The sequence below is a fragment of the Agelaius tricolor genome, unplaced genomic scaffold (assembly GCF_023055355.1).
Source record: "Agelaius tricolor isolate 1412-34295 unplaced genomic scaffold, bAgeTri1.0.p SCAF_10, whole genome shotgun sequence".
In the NCBI taxonomy this organism is placed as follows: Eukaryota; Metazoa; Chordata; class Aves; order Passeriformes; family Icteridae; genus Agelaius; species Agelaius tricolor.
In genome coordinates this window covers 28,833,370-28,854,324 of record NW_027269270.1, presented here as the reverse complement: position 1 = coordinate 28,854,324, position 20,955 = coordinate 28,833,370, and the positions used below count along the sequence as shown (strand labels likewise).

At 38.0% G+C, this 20,955-nt stretch overlaps 1 protein-coding gene across 4 annotated transcripts in view; it reads right to left on the bottom strand.

Moving 5' to 3' along the window:
* Positions 1-7,865: 7,865 nt before the first annotated feature.
* Positions 7,866-20,955, bottom strand: part of SLC35F5 (solute carrier family 35 member F5) — a 30,871-nt gene continuing 17,781 nt past the window's right edge. For all 4 annotated transcript variants that reach the window (XM_071435382.1, XM_071435385.1, XM_071435384.1 and 1 more), the window contains 4 exons: positions 19,484-19,574; positions 17,070-17,224; positions 16,523-16,611; positions 7,866-15,601 (listed from right to left, as the gene is read on the bottom strand). In XM_071435382.1, the coding sequence (XP_071291483.1) occupies positions 16,530-16,611; positions 17,070-17,224; positions 19,484-19,574 (328 nt within the window). In that variant the 3' untranslated portion in view covers positions 7,866-15,601; positions 16,523-16,529. The remainder of the gene's footprint in view (positions 15,602-16,522; positions 16,612-17,069; positions 17,225-19,483; positions 19,575-20,955) is intronic.

The window sequence follows — 20,955 nt, the reverse complement described above, 5'->3', positions numbered from 1 at the left end:
ACAGATGACCGGTAAAGGAAGCCATGAATTAAACTATCACACTAATTAAGAGTAAATAATTATTGCAGTGTACATAACTGATTCTTAAAAGGATGTTCTGCAGACAGAAAATTGCAGCAGGGATGTACTTACTTTGCAAAAGGATCAAGACTAGAGACTAGAACTCTCTCCAGGAAAATCAACATTACTAAGGGTCAAGGACAGTCTGCCTTTCTGTTCTCTTGGCACAATTTGTTAAACCCCATCCAGAAATTTATAACCAGCACATAGCCATGAAATCACTAACCCCAAGATCTGCACTTTAGTCACTATGAGTAATAATGTTAATATCGTTCCAAAACTAAACAATTTTGGGAAATTTTTAATAACTCCATTCCAAGTACAGTGCAGAGAAGAACTGAAGCAGTAACTAAGAGAGAAATAGAAAGACAAAATTTAAAACTCTGCGATTTTCTTAGGGTGATGGACAACAAAGAAGTTCCATTAAATATAAAGGATTCATTCATGTGATCCACATTTGCTCATGAAATCAGCAAGGAGCAAGACATTTCTGTTGTTCCTACTCTCACTTTTACTGTAACAAGCCTCAGGTGCATCTCTTTCTTCTAGTCACATACATTTCAATTTGCTATCAAAAAAATCTACAGAAAAGTTACAAAATCAATTAAACAGAAAATAAGTACCCAAAGGACGGCATTTAGAGACAGTTATTACCCACTGTAGGGATTAACTGCAGATTATCCACTAAAATCAGACTTTTTCATTGATGTAAATTAGCACAGCTCCATCCAAATAAATGGGGCCATGCCTTTGACTCCCAGCTGATGATCCAGCCTGTAACAGTCTCAGAAGTGGGATTTTGTTCACCTGAACAGACACTCTGTGGGATGCCTCCGAGCCAAAAGTTGTAAGTCAGCGTTCACAGCAAGCCCAGTTTCACACCACACCTGCTGAGATGTTTCAGCTCTCCTGAATTCTCCAAAAGGCTGCTTTGTCTGCAAAGGAAGGCAAAAACCCTTCCAACACCACAGCAAATTAAGAAGGGGGAAAGGGACACCCATTATTTAAAGCCCATAAAGCACAGAGAAATCTCAGCTCAGTGGGACAGTGAACATGTGGGCGAGGGGGAATTTTTTAGATGTTTCTTCAGAGGGTTACAATTTACATGTAAGTATGTATACTTTTTGTACAAGACACACATTTCAGACTCCCGATTTCTAGAAGCCAGACTATCTCCAAAGAGTAACTTGGTGCATATAGAGACAGGAAAAAGCAGAACACAGTACATTTGTGGGAGTACCATGTGATTAAAACCCAAACAAAAAGCACACCAGAGTACCACTAACCAGCAGTCCATTTACCAGTAGAGGAATTTCTCCTACCTAACCTGAGTTTGGTGATTAGCAGAATGCAGGAAAAGCATTTTTAGAGGTCCATGAATAGGTTTAGAGGCAGCAAGGTGGCTCAGAGGAAGTAAATATTCAGACTCAATAGATTGTGGGTGGAGAGTGATGACATTATCTCTAGCAGGATGTTTTTCACTAGGTCAAGATTTTTCTAAGACAGAAAAGTAAATATGCAAACATCTCTTGGGTGTTTCAATGCTGCAAGGTATGTCTGGTCTAAGGGGACAGAGCATAAAAATTATTTCACTGCTGGAAGAAAGAATAGCTTAGAGAACAGTAAACATAGAAAAGGTTTGATCTTCCAGAGTTTTGGGAATTATTGATAACTACCTGAAGCAGCAGAACTGGAGATGGAGGGAGAGGACTTGCACAACCTTCACCCTATTTAACTCTCTTCTTACTCCTCTCTCTTTCTTGGCTTAGTCCTTTCCCTGGTCTCCTACAAATGTGAATTTTGGGAGCCTGAGCCAGTTCCTTAAACACTGAATTTCAGCCACAGTCACTAACATTTCTACATCTCCATTATGATGGCTCTGCACCCTTTGATACAGGCACAGCTTCTGCAGCAGCAGCAGTCGAGGTAAACTGACATTTGTTACATTAGAGAAAAAAGATTTTTAGGTTTGGAGCAATCCCCACTCTCTTTTCAAACAGCTAAAAGACTTCCTTTAAAAATGTAACAAATAGTTCATCTTCCTTGGTGTCTCTCTGGTGGCATCCACACTAAAGGTCCTGGCCCAGCACTGATCTCAGTGCTGGCCCCTCCAGTGGGGACTGATTAAGGACTTTGGGAAGTGAACTGACTGCTCAAGTGGCACAGGTCAGGCAGGGCAGGAGGAATTAGGGAGATTTAAAGGAATATGAGAGACAAGATGGCAATAATTGCTGCAGGGCCTGGGCTGAAAGCTGTAGCTATTGTTTCCTTAAGAACTTTGGCAGTAGTTCTTTATAGGAACTTAACATCCTTAATGGGAGCTACAGCTTTCTGCCCAGGCCCTGAAGCAACTGTGCCAACAATTTGTTGTCTTGTTTTCACCTCCTAAAAAAGAAATTGCAATCATTACCATGATTTTAGGAAGGGGAAAACTCAAACCACTGGAAGGTGAAGGAACTTGCCCAAGTATGATATCAATATTGTGTCACTCACAACACTCAAAGCAGCAGATAAAAGATTGAGTCCTTGGAACAGGTCAAATTCAGAAGGACACTATGGAATTGACTGTAGGAATCTAGAGTTTCTCTAAGAATTCATTCTGTTTTGAGTTTACACCCAGCAACCTTTACCTTGGAACTATCATCCTCTCCTGAAAAGCCAAGCTAAGCAAGAAGCAGAGTGTTTTCTAAACATATAATAAAATATTGTTATGTGGAACAAGCAGCTTTGTTAAAGAGTTCTCTTGAAGATCCACTTCAAGGCCAACAAACACTTTAGATTTTAAATAGTCTGGTATGTGAGGAGAAATTCACAAAACCAGGATTCTCAGCTCTGTACTTGTGCCTCTTTGCTATACTGCTAGGGTGACTCTGCTGCCAATTTTTCAAACAATTTAGAATTGAACTGTCTTTTTTTAAACCTGTGAGAGGAGAAGGGGAAAAAAAAGGGAAAAAATGAAGAATTTATAAAGGGAGACATAAATGTGTCAGTTTTAGAAATCATCTGCAAAGGGAGGAGGTAGGTTGGCAAGTATAATGGCAGACCAGAGCCAGAAAGGAGAGATACATCATTAAAAGCATTAACTAAGTGTTTTGAGGAATTACTTTGTCAGGGTGCCAATATGACATTACTATTATTTCATGACAGACTTGATGTGTCACCAAACCTTTATATCATTTAGACCCCTAAAAGCAAATTAGTGTTTTTTTAAAATAATGAAATGCTTCAGTTTTTGGGTGTTTTGAAACTTTTAATCCATGACAATCTGAAGGTGATTCATCCACTATTCACAGAACAGTTGAGACTTTTAGAAAAATTGCTCTGTCTTGAAGCTTTAACAAGAACTCACCATCTTACCCCACCCTTGGGTACAAAAGGAGCAGACAAGGACAGGAATAATTTCAGCTCCGGCTGACTCCTTTTGCAGGAGCTCAGGTATACCTCATTTACTGGAAATCCATTATGCATCTAATTCCAAGGGGCTGCTCATTCCCTTCCATGGCTCTCCATCAGCTCCTGACAGATCATCCCATTGTTCTTTTCTTCTCTAGGTTAGGCTGGTCCTGATTGCCCCTTTGCATCTCACAGAGGACACTGGCTTAGTCCATCACCATTTCCTTGAGAAAAAATATTTCAGTGAGAAATATTTCTCTTTTACCCTAGGAACACATTTTCCAGGAGCTTCTCTTCCTACACTTGAAACTCACTATGGCCAACACATTCCTGTAGGAAGAGTAATGAATCCAACTCCATTTTTAAGTACTGGGGAAAACATCACATGCAAAAAGAGTGACAGATGGAGCTGTATCAGCTTTTACCTAACAGTGAAAGGGGAGGTAGAAGTCAGTCTCAGCACTTTTGTCAAAATGTGTTTTTAACAAAAGACATGTGTTAAATTACTAACACATACCCATAATATTTTAAATATTTATACTATGAACTAATGACATCCTCTCAATTAGTGAAAAGTGTTTTCTGTACATTCCTTTGTGAGGAGGGAAACAAACAAAAAGGCAAGGAGGACTTGGGGAGAGGTGTGCTCGAGACCCAACTCCATCCATCACAGTCCTTGCTTCAGATTTCCTCTTTATTTCCCTTTCTCTCATGGGTTCACTTTCCTGTTTGCCTGCAACACCACAGCCACAAAAGCCATCTGCTTATAACTAAACTTTTTTTTTCCTTCCAAAGGGATTAAAAAAAAAAAAAGTAGATCTGCTGGCAGATGAGCTTCTTTCTAAGTGGGAACACTATTACAGATAGACAGAATGTTCCTTTATGTTTATGCAGCTTCTCTAGTGCTGTGTAAATGCACACTCTGCAGTGTAATCATGAATTTTCTATCACCATTAGCAGCAGGACCCCAGCAGCTAAATCAAAGAAGCCTAGAAAATGTCCCACCACTGGAAGATTCCCACAAAGAAAAGGCTCTTTAGATAATTAAGGAATCTTTATGATATGAAGATTTTCATCTCCCAGCAAATTATAACACATTAGGCAACACTGCCAAAAAAAGTCCTGAAAGCTTGCAAAGCCACAAACTAGAACTAGCTTTTCTTTCACATGATCTTGAAGTAGTGGCTGGGGGCAAGAGGAAGGGAAAGTGAGAGTAAACTATTGTTTCTTTAGAAACCTTAAGTTTTGTCCAAGTTTTTGAAAATCAATATAAACGGAATACACTTGGGTTGCAGATCTAAATAAAACCCAAGAATGTCTCCCACATGCATACTATTGATAGAAAAAGAAGTCTGAAAATGGGATTTAAATCATCCTTCTGAGAAGCTTTAAACCTCACCTTGTAGCAAGTGACACTGAGCTTCTGGCAAGTGGCAGTTTCATGTATGAAATGTGTCTCCTAAAACTGAAGAGCATACAGACTAGAACAAGATAATGTGTCAACAAATTATATCCCAAAGACTGAAAGCAATCCAGAGAGCCTGACTGATTCCTTTGTATACAGAAAAGCACCGGGTGTCAGGATATCACAGAGGACAGTTTAGATCTTAGCCTAACAGAATAACAATACATCGATTCACGCTGTGGATAAGGAAAAACAAACGAACAAATATCCACAAAACAACAGAAAAACCAAACCACAAAACAAGTTCTGACCCCCAGATCTCTATCAAAGCCTCCAAAACCTCCTCCCTGTGGCTCTGTCACCACCTGCCCCAGCCATTTATGCAGCCAGCTGTCCCCTCAGCACAACTCATCAAGTACTGACAGAGCCTAAGGAAGTGATGCATTTTAGGCTTTTATGGGTTTTTTGGCAGAACCTGCCAAAAATGATTCCATATTTTACTTTATCTCTGCTACTTAAAAGGGAGGAATCACACAATGACTGGGATTCTAGCCATCGGTTAGTGTTATAAACAAAAAATCTGCCAATTTTTTTTTTTTTTTTTTTTTTTGTGAGAAAAAGGTTACAAACACTAGTCAGGCCGCTGTTGCTGCTAAAGTGCTACCTGTTTGTTATGATAATTACAAGTCCTTGTCGTTAATGGTTCTTTTTTGGATCAGTAAAGGCCCCGGCCGGGGCTGCGTTGATGGCTCCTCTCCAGACAGTGAAGGCCGGAGACCTCCCCAGGCCGTGAGGAGAAGGGACGAGACTTGGGAGGGGGAGCGTGCAAAAATCCCTCAGGACCAGCATGCCATGAGCGGCTACTACTGCAAACGTACTGAAAAGACCCCCAAAACAACGAGCCAATATAGAGCTGGGAAATTGGAGCGATGTCTGGACGTGAGGAGCAGAGTGCTGAGCCTGCAGAGATGCTGGGGGCCTTCGTTACCCCTCGCCCTGAGCACCAAAATCCTCTCGGACCGTGAAGGTGCAGAGAGCGAAGCAACTTGGGTCAATATCTAGGTGGTGTCCTAAAGGATTTCAACTTTGCTGTTAGTGGACAAAGCTGTATCTGTCCTCCTGCGAGTCGTCCTGGGAGAGACGGCAGAAACTGCAGACCTGTCAAGCTTCCTAATCTTGAGCTGATCACTTTTAATAGCGGCATTATAAAGAGAAAAAGTGTTCTGCCCTGGTTGAATTCAGTTAGTACACCACAGAAAGAACAGCATTGTTAGTGCCAGCTTGCCTTTGAAAGTATAAAGAAACTTTCTAAGTAAAGTTGCTTCAAATTCTTTATTGGAGCTTCAGAATTCCTGTTGCTCGTCAGGGAATATGAGGTGAACTCCTTAATTAGTGGCAAAGAAAGTATCCCCTTGTTTTAGTGTAAAGAGTTGCATCTCGCTATAGCTGCGCAGTAACATTTAGGATCTCGGTAAAAAAGAATTCAGCTGTAGTTAATCCAGAAAACTCAGAAAAGCCTATGGTGGAATTTTTTTTTTTTCTTTGTGATGAACTATTTAGGTAAATGCCTATCATCCCCCAGGTTTTAATTATTAAAGACGCTGAAAGTTCAGCTGCAAGAAGAAAGGTCAATGTCTAGCCCTGGCTAACTGCGGGAATCAGCGATGATAAACAGGTAAATTAATTATCTTTTCACCACTTACACAATAATTGCTGAGCCGGAGCCGCGGGATGGGCACGGCCGGAGCTCCCCCTGCTGCTCACAGGCTGTGCGCGCTTTGCCATTCAGGAGCTCGCCAATAAAAACCACCCGAAACACACCAAAAATCGGTGCTGGACTGTGGAAATGGCCCACCAAAAATCGGTGTTGGACTGTGGTGCTTTAATCCCAGTGAACAGCCCAGCCCCAGAGGGACATCGGGGAGGAAGGGGAAGGGTAAAAGCGAGCAGTGCCGTGGGCTGGGATTAAGGCAGGGAAACAGGGAATGCCACGTGGAACAAACGGAGGGTGAATTCCCTGCTCCCAGGGCCGGGCAGGCGTTCAGCCATCCCCGGGAGAGCAGGGCCCTGCCAGCGCAATGGGGACTTGGGAGCACAAACACCTCCACTCCCAATGTCCCCTCTTCTTCCTTCCTGTAGATGGGCTTAACAGCTAGTCTGCAAGCCAAACTGAGTTAGCAGCAGAAGAAACTGATAAAATATGAGTTTATCTATAGCAAAGAAGAAAGCAAAGCCATTAGCATGGAAACTCATAAAATAAACACATAAAAGATACTGGCAGAAGATACATGCCCTAGTGAGCAGCCTGAATAATTTGTTGTAAATTCTGACCAATTAATTATTGATGTTAATGACTTTACACCAATAAAACACAGTAAGTTATTGCTGTGTCCAGTGAATATAATGAGCTGTTTTGATGTAACTAATGACTTAAAATCACACTTTGTTAAGGGTATAAAAACTTAAGAACAACTTGCAATAATGAAGCTGCTGTTGTTGTCTCTATGCAAGTGTGCGTGTGTGTCGTGTATCCATCCCAACAGCGGCACTTCCTTCCCCACTGTAGGTACTGAGCACGCTGTCCCATGGTCTGGAATGTCCCCTGGTCAGCCCTGGTCCCCCATCCTGGCTGTGTCCCCTCCCGTGCACCCCAAACTCCTCCCAGAGTGGCAGCAGGAAAAGCAGCAAGGCCTTGGCTCTGTGCAAGCCCCGCTCAGCGGCAGCAGCAGCAGAAACATCTCTGCATTAGCACCCCGTGCTCAGCACAGACCCAAACCAGCCCCAAAGCAGCCATGGGGAGGAAAATCAGCCCTGCCCCAGCCCAAACCTGCACTCACACCAAGCTGACACCAAATTACAGCCTTCCACATCCTGGCTGACTCCAGGTAACACGAGACATCCCAAAACTCACTTTTAACCCCAGCCCTGGTGACCATTTTTTCTTAACTGATGATATAAAACACACCAAGCAGTAACCCCAATCAAATACCAATTCCTGTTAAGAAAATAAGATTTATAATCTTTATTGTTTACTTACATATAATAAATATAATACAGAACAAAAACATCACACCCATTGATTGTATTACACAGGCTGTTAATCAGAATACATTACATTTTCTTTTCATTAGCCCTTTTATAGGGTTTTGGTACTTGATATCGAGAATTTCAATTTATAAACCTTTTAACATAAAAACAATCTTCCAATTTCCACCTTCATGCATGTTTCAAATATTCATATATATACTGGTTTTGTTAAAAATATATAAGCACTGTTCAGTATTTGCAATATAGGACTTCAATTTCCATTCATTAGATCTCTACTAATATAGAGAATTTCAAAATAATTAATAGCTTAAATCTGATTTTAATTAAAAATACTTATTCTATATTTTTTATTTAACTGACCTCCCATCAGAAAATGAAGTGACAGGACAAAGACACCCCAGGCAAAAGCCAGTGTTCACTTTCAGAGAACAAAAGGATAAAAGCTCTGGTTCTTGCTTCAGCTGCATTATCCTGAAATAATGGAGACACAGTTTGGTATAAAAAGGGCAGGAGGAAACCAGATTTTCTGAAGAGATATGCATCTCCATTTCAGATTTACCACTGCCATCCTGCTGTTTTCTTGGCTTAAAAATCACTGCATCAAACCCTGATATATGTTTTTCTCTGCATGAATATCCTTGCCATTAAATGGAAATTAGATTAAAATGCTACATTTCTTTTTTATCAAAAATAGATCAAGGTTTAACACACTCTGAAATCAGGTTTTCAAGTGCAAATGCAATACACATCAGCAATTCAGGTTCTGCTTTCACAAGGAAAATGGCTAAAAGATGATGCATAAAGATGTTTCATAGAGGATACTTGGATATCTGGAACTTGCTGTGCTCCCAGAACATCTGAATTATCAGCAAACTGTACAGACTTCAGGGGGAAAAAAAAAAAGTTTTCTTCAGGTGAAAGCTCTTCACTTAAAGCAGCTTCCCCTTTAAAAGTGTAACTGAGAATTCCCTGAAAGTCAGTCCAAAATGCAACACCAGAACAACCACCAAAACTACAACTGGTTTTGTGCATCTTTTATTGCACTCAGGTGTCAGGGGTTTCAGAAATCAAGGTTTCCAAACCAGTTTTGTTTTACTAGTATCTACTCCAAAGAGACCTTACATGAATTTTAAATAATTACAAACGTCCCTTCAGCTCTACAATGCTGAAGTTGTACCTCATACTTAGTACATTTCTCTAATTCCATGCAGGTAATGTCAGCTCCAACACCTGGCTGTACTTTCCATGTAGCCTTGTGTAAACAGCCTCTCATGAGTGCCAATTCACAGAGCATTCCTTTGTAACTGCATTGGATGGACTTCAAAATAACCAAACCACAAACAAAAAGTACCTCCTAACTCTCCAATTATAATTTTTTTTTCCATGATTTTTTTAACAATCACAGGGCTTAATTTAAACCTTCAGCTTCAATATGAAATGATTATTTAAAATACCCAACCAGAGATCAATCCAATAAACTACTGCCTATGTGGAATTGGGCTATGCAAGAAATGACCCCAACGATTTTACAGCATATGCTTCCTACTTTCCTACTAATATTCTTGATTTTTAATTAACATTTCTGTCTTACATTTTTTTAGGTTTTTTTTCTTCTTCTTCAACAGGAAAGTGACATTGGTTAGAAAGCCTTTGCTGTCCCCTTAGCTAGAGGAAAAAGTAGATTCTAAAGTATTTTAGAAATTACTCATACTGGCAGTGGAACTAACTTAATTGGTATGCAAGAGGTCAGATTTACATAGAAGAGAAGCATCACCTGTGACTCAGACAAGGAAGACTTGTGGACTGACCACATCAGTAACACATTGACTGGTATCATTGATAAAAATACAATCATTTGTATATAATATAAAACTAGTTCTGTGCTAAATGGCTAATTCCCCTCAGCTTGATAAGTATGGTGGTTTCATTGGTTTTATGTGGTTGGATTTCTTAAAAAAAAAAAAAAAAAAAAAAGTGGGTACAAAAACTCAGGAACATATGTGAAAAACTAAAGAATAAACACCCCTGAATTTTTATTTCTGAGGCCATTTCAGTTTCCAGGCATATTTCTTCTGTGGAACATAAAGAAAATTTGAGGACCTTTCCTGAAAAAACCTTAAGAAGTTCATTAATAAAAGAAAGTGAATATTGGATGCAACTTCATAAACTGAGATGCAGTTAAAGGACTCTGAACTTGTGGAACTAAACAGCTGCTTTCTACAAAAATCCTCAGAGAAAAGCCCTTTATGCTTTTTAAAAGTAGGAAGTGAAAGCCAGATGGAATTGTGGATGCATTCCACATCATGACAGGCATATCCAGAAAAAGTCTGGTTACCTACTAACACCAGATGTAATGACAAGAGTGAGAACACAAATCTCTAAGTAGTCACAACACATGTCAGATTTATATTTTATGTCAGATTTCTAACACCACAGAGGACTAGGGCAGTCAAAATACAATTACGCTGGCTTTACCTAGAGAGGAAATTCACTTTGCAATGAATGCAACAGGGCATGGAAATGGAAATGTCAAAGCAGAAATCATCAAGAGGAAGCTGGTGCTCAAGGCTGATGACTATGATCACATGTTCTCACTATGACAAAAGAAGTGTACAGCAAAGTGCAGGGGTTAATATTTCTCATGCTGCTGATTTTAGACAAAAGTCACTTAGCAAGACAAATTCACCTTCTAAATAATTAGAGTTGCATACGGGCTATGTGGAAATATCATTTGTGAACAGTAACAGTAGTGTGTTTACCATCTTTACCAGCACTAAAACTCCTCCTTTATATTACTGAGGTCTTAAAGCAAACCACTCCAAGTACATGCTGCAGACAGAAATACTGCAAAGGCATAAAGGTCAACCTGACTGCAGAGCTCTTTTCAATAAAGTTTTACTTTATTAATGCTGTCTATGACTCTTGTGGGCTTTGGATCAGATCCCATTCTGGCCAAAGTAACTTTACTGGAAAAACAAACAACATCCCCCAAAGTGATGAGACTTTTTAAAAATTTAATGATAAAAATTAATATATTTATGTTAGAGATTTATACTGATCTATCGCAGAATCAGATTATGTGTTATTACAGCACTGCCTAACCCTAAAAGTTAATGTCACTGTCATGCCAGAAGTGCAGCTTCAAAATCAGCAGAGTAACTATCCATTTCTATGGCAAAGAGCACAATTAAGTAGAAAATCACACACATTTCATTACCTTAGAATGGATGTTTCTCCAAAAAGTAACAAAGTGTTGGGCAGAGTAAAATTTATTGACATCTTTAAATGCTCTTAACATTCTCATCATGATTTACCTGATAAGCCTAAGGAAATTCAACATGGAAGTTACATGATGTGAAATGTTTGAGTGAAACCTGGAAATGTTTGTAACGATTTTAAAAGCAGGAATTAGTTATTGGCTCTCACAACATATGGTATCATCCATATTTCCCTGAGAAATCATGCCCTGAAATGATCATGTAAAACAAAATACAACATTAATGAAATTGTGGATTAGGGAGGGAAAAATGCATAACAACAGTTTATGAATCACATAAATGCTACTGGAATTATAACTATTAAAACACAGGCTACATGTGACAGCCAGAACAGAAATGGTAACTTAAAACTTATGCCAAGTAAAGGAAACTGATTCAAAGTACCATCCTACAGTTAGCCATATAACCCAACACTGTGATATTAACATCAGTTTGTATCTTGATTTTTGAGCATGCCAGTTCTTCACTTCATTTACACTCTGCCTTTCTGAGGTCTATTTCCATATGAAATTCAAAGTGTGTCCATAAACTCAGCCTATCTCCACAATTTTACTGGTTTTCCCCATCGTCTGAGAGCTCAGTTTAGCTCAGTAACAATTTCCCTAAGATAGGAGGATCTTCAGTAGAGAATAGGAAAGACAACATTCAACATTAAGAGAAATAGAACCAAGAATTATAAAGAAATTGTTTTGCCACCTTATTTAAAGCCATCACAGCTGTGAATAGCAGTACCTAGGCAGGAGCATTGTGACAGGAATGACAAAATACAGCATCACACACCAAGAAAAGCAATTTGCAAGCCCTCCTGTTTCTGTTAGTACATTCCAAGGAGGTCTGCCATGAATAGACCAAGAATCACCTGCAGTTCCCTGCAGGGTTGAACACCAGCCCTGCTCAACACCCCATTTCCACAAATACCCAGAGGGACAGCCAGGCTGTGCCTCAGCCTCCAGCTTCTGAGCCTGTGAGCAATCCCTGCAGCCAGCCAGACCAGTCCTGTCCTACAGCCCCCAGCCCTTTCAGGCATTCCCAGAGGCCAGAAGCCAAGGAGCAGGATGCAGTGAAGACTGGGAAAGCCAAAGAGCAAGCCCTCAGTGCCTTCAGGAGCACTCATGTGGCCCAGACTTGGTTACAGAGGTGGCATTTCCAACCCTTGCTGAACCAGCACTACATCTGCAGCAGCCCCTTGTAGGGAACACATTTTCAGTGTGACTGAAACCCAACATGAAGTGGCCAGAAAAACTGAAATTCTTTTCTGCTTTTGAAGTGCAGCACACTGCTTATCAAACTAGGCAAGACTCACCAAAACCCTAAAAGCAAAGGCATGCTCTGTAGCATTTGCTTTTGGCAAATTATCATAATTTCCTTCATATATAAAAACCAAACAGCCCTAAAACCTCAATTGCACACACAGAAGAAATTGTTGGTTGTCTCAAAGGATTACAGGAATGAGTTCAACTGTTTGACAGAGTAACACATAGTATTCATTCCCCATTTTGCAGGCCTGGGAAATCACTGTTCCTTAACCAGTGGGTGACAATCAAAGAAATGCTCGACATTATTTTTCTAAAGCATATGTGGTTCCTACAAGAAGTAAGTCAGAATGAAACCATTCCCAAATTGAAACAATAAGAGCAATGACAATATACCCTACTACACAGGGTATATTGCCATTCATGAGAGAGCTCCTTCACATTCCAGTTGTGTCACAGGGAAGAAAAACCCAGCACGTCTCCATTGCATCAGAGGTACCTGAGAATCAAAGCTAAATCTCTTGTGCATTTACCAAGCATCCATTAGAGAGCTATGCAATTTACATTTCAAATCAGACATTTATATTTATAAAATATCATTGTACTAAAAATCACAAGGTTTTGTAGAAAAAACTCCATCACATTCTATTAAATGCAGGAACAATGTTGTATATCATAGCTTCTGTAATTAAAACTGTAACACGTTTCCTGTAACTACAGGGGCACCACTGTTTAAAAATCCTTTCAGCAAGGACAGTTTGTTTTGTTCCTACTATTTAAAGAATTGTAATTTAATGCAAAAACACAGCTTAAGCTACCTAGTGCCAGAAGATAAAAATATTTTATATCTTATTTAAAAAAAAAAATAACACATTTTCGTGAAAAACATTTGGATAGCCCTGACTTTGAATGTACTGAATGTTCTTCATCATTCCTAGGGTCAGAGACAGAAGAATATTTTCTTAGTACTTCTTTTCTTAACCTCTCAAACTAATGAATAATGAAAATTAACAGTCATATACATGGGAGGCTATGATGATCTTTGACTTTAAGCCATGAACATAAGGGCAAATATAAATAGCAACTGCATATTTGACATTATAGATCCGATCCTGTTTGTGTGACCAATTGCAAAAAACAGTCATGGAAGATTTTGCTACAAATACTGTCACTGCCATCTGAAAGCAAACTTGGTTTTCCCAGGCTTAATGCACAAATGCCATAAGTCCCAGCTGATTCAAATTTGGAGTTAATGCCTGGTATCAAATATTCTGCAGCATCTCACTGAAATATTTTATTAACTGAAAAGAGCCTTTTTTTATTGTAAGTAGGCATTAACAATACTTTTTGAAAAAATGTTAAAGCAAACATCCTCTAATTTTGTCATAATTTGGAAGGAAAAATCCAAAACCTAAGGAAATTCCACTGATCAAGAAATGCCTGAAAATTCGACCAAAATAAAATTAGTTCAACATACTGCATTTGTGACCCCTCTACTTGTGGGGTTTGGAAACTTAACTGTGATTTAATTGACTTTCTTGTCTCTTTTGGATTTGTGATTTTGTTGTGGTTGGTTTTGGATATTTTTTAATTCTTGTTTAGGGTCCAGGAAGGACTTACTATCTCATCTTAAGGACATGCCTCAGATCACCAAAGTTTGTAGTGCAATCCAGTATTAAAAACAAGAAGGAAAAACCTGATAAAGGTTAAATACTTGAACAGAATAGCCCCAGGTTCATTTTGTCTTCCTACTCTACACACATTTCTTATATTAAATTCCAGCTGCTGGCTCAAATTCTTCTATAAATGTAGAGCTTAAGCATGTTGCTTTCCTGCTTTCCCTCTTAAATAATAGTTATATTACCAAAACACCAAAATTGCTTTTGGAAGGATTATTACTGAGTGCCAAAACATGAAGAGGCATTTCTGCTATGTCATCCTTCTGTATTTGTGTGGAGGGACAGTAGAAATACCCTACATTATTATTAATCTTGTTATGTGGAAGAAAATACTCTTGGCTAAAAATCCATCTTACATTCATTATAAAAAACTCAAATCCATCAAAAGCCAAAATTAACTTTGATCTAAGTGTCTTATAGGCCAGGAGCTGAAAAATAGCATTGACTAATTTCAAATATTCTTGAATATAATTATAATAGCTTCTCTGGATTCAAAAGGATTAAACACTGCAGTGGAAGGAAGATAATTATCAGTTTTAGAATAAATTTATTAATACAGCTGGGGGGAAAGAAAAATCAATGCAAACAACCTTTCCTCTTCATATTGCTTAGCAGATTAGTGTAGTGCCAACCCACTGATTGAAAACTTCCACAATTAATTTGATCTCTTTCACAATGTGGCAGCTACACCTTAAAATTTCCATGTCTGAGAGACAACTGGGACTGAGAATGGGTTACAGAACCAGTCTGTTTTAAACCATGTATAAGAATGTACACCCAAATGTATTGTAATTAGAAATATTTAACTATTCACTGAAATTTTAAGCATTCCTGATTGTTGGGCAGTTTTTTTGATTTTTAAACATCAGCACCCATTGCCATGACAAGGCTACTCAAAATGGCCTAGGACATTGTATATGTAGTGTTCCAGGACCATACAAAGATCCTGCCTCAGGAATTATAGGAATGCACTTAATAAATTATTTTTCTATTTTAATCTATTAATATGCAAATAGTTTATACAACATAAAAAATTTAATTTGTACCTACTACAGGTAACATATCTATTTAGCTTTTCATCTGAAAGCCTGTAAGACTTGATGACCTGCAAACTTATTTACATAACTCACTTTAAAGTATCTTTTAAAAATAATATTGTCCAGCATTTAACAAAATTGTGACTTAAAAAAGAAATAAATCACTTAACAGCATTTGCTTTCTTGATTTTGTCAAGTAATGTCACCAGCTCAAGTGTTATAAGGCAGGTTGGTTGCTCAGATGGACTAAGACTCCCATGGTGACAGGCATGTAGTAGATCTGTTCATTTATAAAATCAGATGAAAGCAAGAAAGAGAAAAAGTTTAGAGTTTCAAAAGAACTGAAACTTCTATTTTTACTACAAATTCAGAATAGGCACTGAAACATGATTCCTTAGGGACTTTTCCAGAAGATTGTCTCTTCGCTGGGCATCATTCCATTTTTAAACTAAGAAGAAGAAGAAAAAAATTATCAGAGGTACATAACTCAGGATTACAAAAGAGAAATTACCATAAATATTTGTTTCCATCTTACTAACAAAGGAATAAGTCCATGTCTTAAGACATCACAATTACTGTTTTGGTTAGGATATTTTTAATTTCATTATTAGATTTAAGCAATGTTGGAAAATAAAAATATACTTCTCGTGTAATTCTGCACACATTATTGAAAACCCTGAAGCACAGGGCTAGGAGAGCTCTAAACTTTGTCTGCTTTAATGCTCCAGGCCAGTACTGACAAACCATGTAATGTTCCTTTTAGAGATTTGTGCAACCTCCTCTTAAAAGTGGGATATTTTGCAAACTCTTTAGCTATTCCAGTCTACTTTCCCTATGCTTATAATGAGAAATATTTAGCCTAATACTTAATGGAATTTCCCAACTTAATTCTTATCATCCACAAACACAAGGGCTCCTTTCCACTTTCTGGACCAGTAATGATAAAGTCTGGTGATCTTTAAACTTCCCTGAATGGTGCTGTGTTTCATGGGCTGCAGCAGCCCAAACTGAAACCCCAACACACTAAAGAGTGAATTAATTACTTCAGATGTCTTCCAAACACATCACCCATGCCAAGAAGTTGTATGGCTTTTCTGGTGTATTAACTCACATCCAGTTTTGGATGAACTTTGTAATACTCTTTAGTAAAAAACTATATTTCAAAACCATTGACCAAGAACTGTGAGAATAATGCTTGGCAACAAGTAGTAATCATAACTTTGAAGATACACTTTCAAACTCTGTCCATCAATATAGAACAAGACTGACTGCATGCTCCTTAAAAACGTGTCCTTGCATAACACAAATGCCACCATGAAAACCAAACCTCAAATTTCTGTGCATTGTTTGAGGTTTATTAAAGGTTTACCTTTTGTCTATGAACAGCAGCCATCTCCATCCTGTGAAACACTATGCATAGGGATGAGGCTTTCACACTGCTCACTCTCTTCTGGCATTCTTAAAAGAAACACATTTATTTCAAGTCATACAGGAATATTAAATTGAGTGTTATGAAGCCAACATAAGGGACCAAATATGCAGCTGTTTGAATTTTAGCCATTAAAACCATGCAAAGACTCCTTAAATTTATCAAGTGTACTCAAATTTGCACAATTTTCACTGCATGTGCTGGGTACAGAAATTATTACAGATGCATTAAGGGAAAAAATTGTGACAAGCACTAGGAAACTTATTTTAAAAGGTAAGCAGATTTCACATCTTTCCATTTTCTGAGCATTACATAGGTTAATTGTATGAATGGATTGGCAACTACTGCTATTAAGAAATTAGTACACCTGAATATAAAATCAGGTAAAAATAAACAGAGGATGAGTATTGTGGCTTATAAAATACTATAGGATTATAGGATATGGGAAAGGCTAAAGAAACAGGATTATAGTTTGTGACTGCCCTACCTCTGAATTCGATGTTTTCTACAAATAAAGGCAAAAATTCTTCTGATTCCCACCATCACTGGATCCCAGTTGTTATAGTGACACAAGAGAGTTGCAATGAAAAATGAAAAAAATACAGGTACTGCTCCTGCAAAAAATAACCAGGAAAACTGCACCTGGAATTGAAACACAAACATCATTCACTAGATAGCTCAAAAAATAATTGACATGCTGTATATTTGGAATGATTATTATTGTAAGTTTGAGATGCAGTTTGAGTTCTTTCAAACAGTGTGAGTTATTTTGTACAATTTCTATAGTTATTGCTTCTTCTAAGAACTGCATAACCTGTTCCCACTGATTAATTCTTAACAATGGAAAATTCTGTTTGCACTGGGAGCTGAATGAAGACTGTTATTTCCAAATAGTCTCAGGTTTAGGTTTTTACTTGTGTTTCTGGTGCCAAGGAGAAAGTCTCCTAGACCTTCCATGGGTTGGAAAGCAGTGATCCATAAATCCTACTCCAACCCAAAGTGGTTGGAATTCCATGGTTCTGGAACTCCAAACCAAGGGCACAAGGACAGGAAGAGCCTGGGACCTGCCTCTCAGGATGACAGAGCCATGAGCCGTGGGCACAGCCCCCCCGTGTGGAAAGAGGATCCAAAGCTGAAGACTTTGGAGAAAACAGATTCAGCTTTGGCACCTGGCACTGATGATCCTCCTCAAAGACCTCATCAACTGCATTTGTTAAACCCTTTGTTTCCCAACTGATTTCTAATGAAATTCAGAACACGTAAGTTGCCAAAAGGAATTAGTCATTAGAAACCTGGTTGTAATTTCCTAAGATTCAGATTTATGTTACAAAATTACAGAAAAATAAATACCCAGAAAGTTAGTAATTATGAATATTGTATAATTACCACCCCATGACAGTCTTATGAAGGCTGCATGTATTGATATTTTAATCTTTACACTACATGGTGTGATTCTTGGGATGTCCTGGGAGGGCCAGGAGCTGGACTGGGTGATCCTGATGGGTCCCCTTCCAGCTCAGCACCTTCTATGATTCTATGATTATTAGCCATGCCAGTGGCATTCTTGTGCAGGGTTCTTTTAAGTAAACACAAGGCTGGCCTGAGGCAGGGCAGCTAAAATTTCTGTCAGGTTATCTGAGATGTGGACACCTGAGACTTCAGTGAGCACAGGGCCTGGTTTAGGATATTCTGATGTCTGTATGACAGAGACAGACTTGCACAAATACACCTGTCCAAAAAACTTCAAAGTCTGCAGCACTTTGCCTTTAATCAGGGTCCCTCACTTGTGCCTCTAGTACTAGTAATTTATTTTAGAAAATGTAATACAGAAAGGATTACTTCCCACAACATGAGTTAAAAAGGTAATTTGCCCTTTTGTTACCAATGTCAGCTGAAAGTCATCCAACAGAGCTTGGGAGATGTTTCTGCTATTTGAAATGCCTCCATGTTGCACTAGTACATGAAGAATAAATTAATTTTACAAGAACTGGACTCTGTGTTTATTCAGAATAAAAAGTCTAGAGATTAGACTGTTTACTGGGAATTAGAAAAGTATAGTCCATTTTTCAGTGCATCCCAGAAGGAAGTTTAGATGAATCACTTCAGAAGACAACCTAAAATTTTCATATATTGAAATATGTAACTATAATATACACCTCTACCAATGTTAATACATTGGTATTACATTGGCACATACACACACATCTGTGTATATCTAAAATGTGTACTGACACACAAACCTACATATAAAATTCTTAATTTTTACTACCAGCATTAGCTCCCATGTATTGACCTCATGGAAGTGAGTTTTGAGGGAGGAGTCTACAGATGTTTTATTCCTTGTTTCTTTTACAGTTATCATAAGTTATTTACCATCCCATAACAATCTATATCTCAAGTGTGCATTGTGGATGTTTTAAGAGCAACACAAATACAACTGTCTTACCAACAAATGCTTTATTATTGTTGGAACCACTGCAGTGTTTGCTCTGTTTCCATGCTGGAATATGCAGGTAAGACTAACACAAAATATACTGCCTATCACATGTTCATTACAGAAGTATTTATTCAGGATCTGACTCTTTTTGACTTTTTTTATATTTATCCTTTTATTTTTCTGACTTATTTTCCAAAATCCACACTGACATGAAGTAAAAGCAACATAAAAGTTATGTTTGGGGTTTTTAACTTCATTTTTACGTGCACAAAGTTTCAGAAGTCTAAAGGTACTCATTACACTTTGCTGGCAAAAACACTGAACAGCAAAGCCTCTTTTTGGCTGGAAACATTCCAAATGCAAAACTCAACTATTTTCTTGTACCAAATAAACAAGTACAAGCCTAAAAGAATTTAATTAGAGGAAATTCTGTAAACAATGATCAAAATTTAGTGGTATCTTACCTTTTGCATGCACATGTCAGCTATTATGGACAGAGGTATTGTAAGGCTTAGGGCAAGTGTGCCTATCAGTGATGAGGTAAGAAAGCAGCCCCTAAAAGACAATAAAATCATAACAATTATACAATTTAATGACAATAAATAATAACTATAATAATGAGGTCTTACTTAAAAGTTAAAAGACAACCAAAGTAATACATCAAAGAGGAAGACATTTGATGAACTGTTAGTTACTGTTTAATAATCAAAAATTAACTCACACCATCACACTCCATCATAAATCTGTGAAAGTGTACAGAATTCTTAACTAGGCAATGCATGTCTTCTGGGCTGAGGTTTAATTCCCATACCAATCTTCTGAGATGATGGAAATTTCCCTATTTCACATGTGCTAACTTCATCTAGAAAAATCTGCATTTTGTTTCCATACCCTGATTCTCTAGAGCATAAGAGAGTGCTTCTGAATTACAACCAACCTGTCCACAGAAAACTGTAAATGCATAAATGGTACAGAAGCCAATAAAAATTTATCAGAAAGTTAAAAAAAAAAACACAAAGAGTCACATCTATCCCTACATTATGTAGTTGGTAATATGTGCTTGGGTGGAGTAAACAAGTAGGTTAAATTATATTATTTACTACGAAAAAAATTAAAGAAGACTATCCTAGTGGCACACTGGACTGGTAAAGAATGATATCAGCACAAACTCTGTAATTACTCCAAAACTCTAGGGAAAAGAAACTGGAAGTAAAACTAGCTCTTAAATTGACTGGAATATCATTCTGAGTAATTAAACAAATATCATGTATGTAAAAAGTCTGTGCACACCCATGTACTTAACCCTATGCTAGTACTTGATTTTGGAGAGACAATGTTTGAGGTTTGAGAGATTTATGTGTTTGTTTGTTATTTTGCCTACATTAAAAGTACACTTAACCTGACACTGATACTGAGCTGCAGTTTAATCTTCCAGGATGGCATTAACATCACAAAAATATTCTATCAACAAACCAGTTCAATTGCCAAGGAATATAGGCTACAATGCATTTACACCTAGGACTGGTGTAAAAGTTTGTCAATAAACAAAAAATTAGTAAAATTCATACATAACTTTAAACTTGAAAAAACAAACAAAAATCCACATCCCCTAAAAAAAAAAAACGTTTTTGTTGAACTCCATCTACTCCACCTCGATCTTTTGTTGCAGTATTGCCACAGAACTGTTACAACAGAATTCATCCTCTACTTCTGCTACTGCAACTCTGTAGCACAGAGCATCTTTAATGTTAATTCAACTCTGTAGCACAGAGCCTCTTTAAAGTCAAATGTTAATTCTAGAATAAGTAAAGCACACAGAATTTTAATTACTGCAAGCACACATCAGCTAATTTCTAAAGTCAGCTGTTGTCTTAACAGGACGTTGTGACACAATGGTGAAACTGCACATGTGGACAGGAAAAACAGGAAAAAGAAA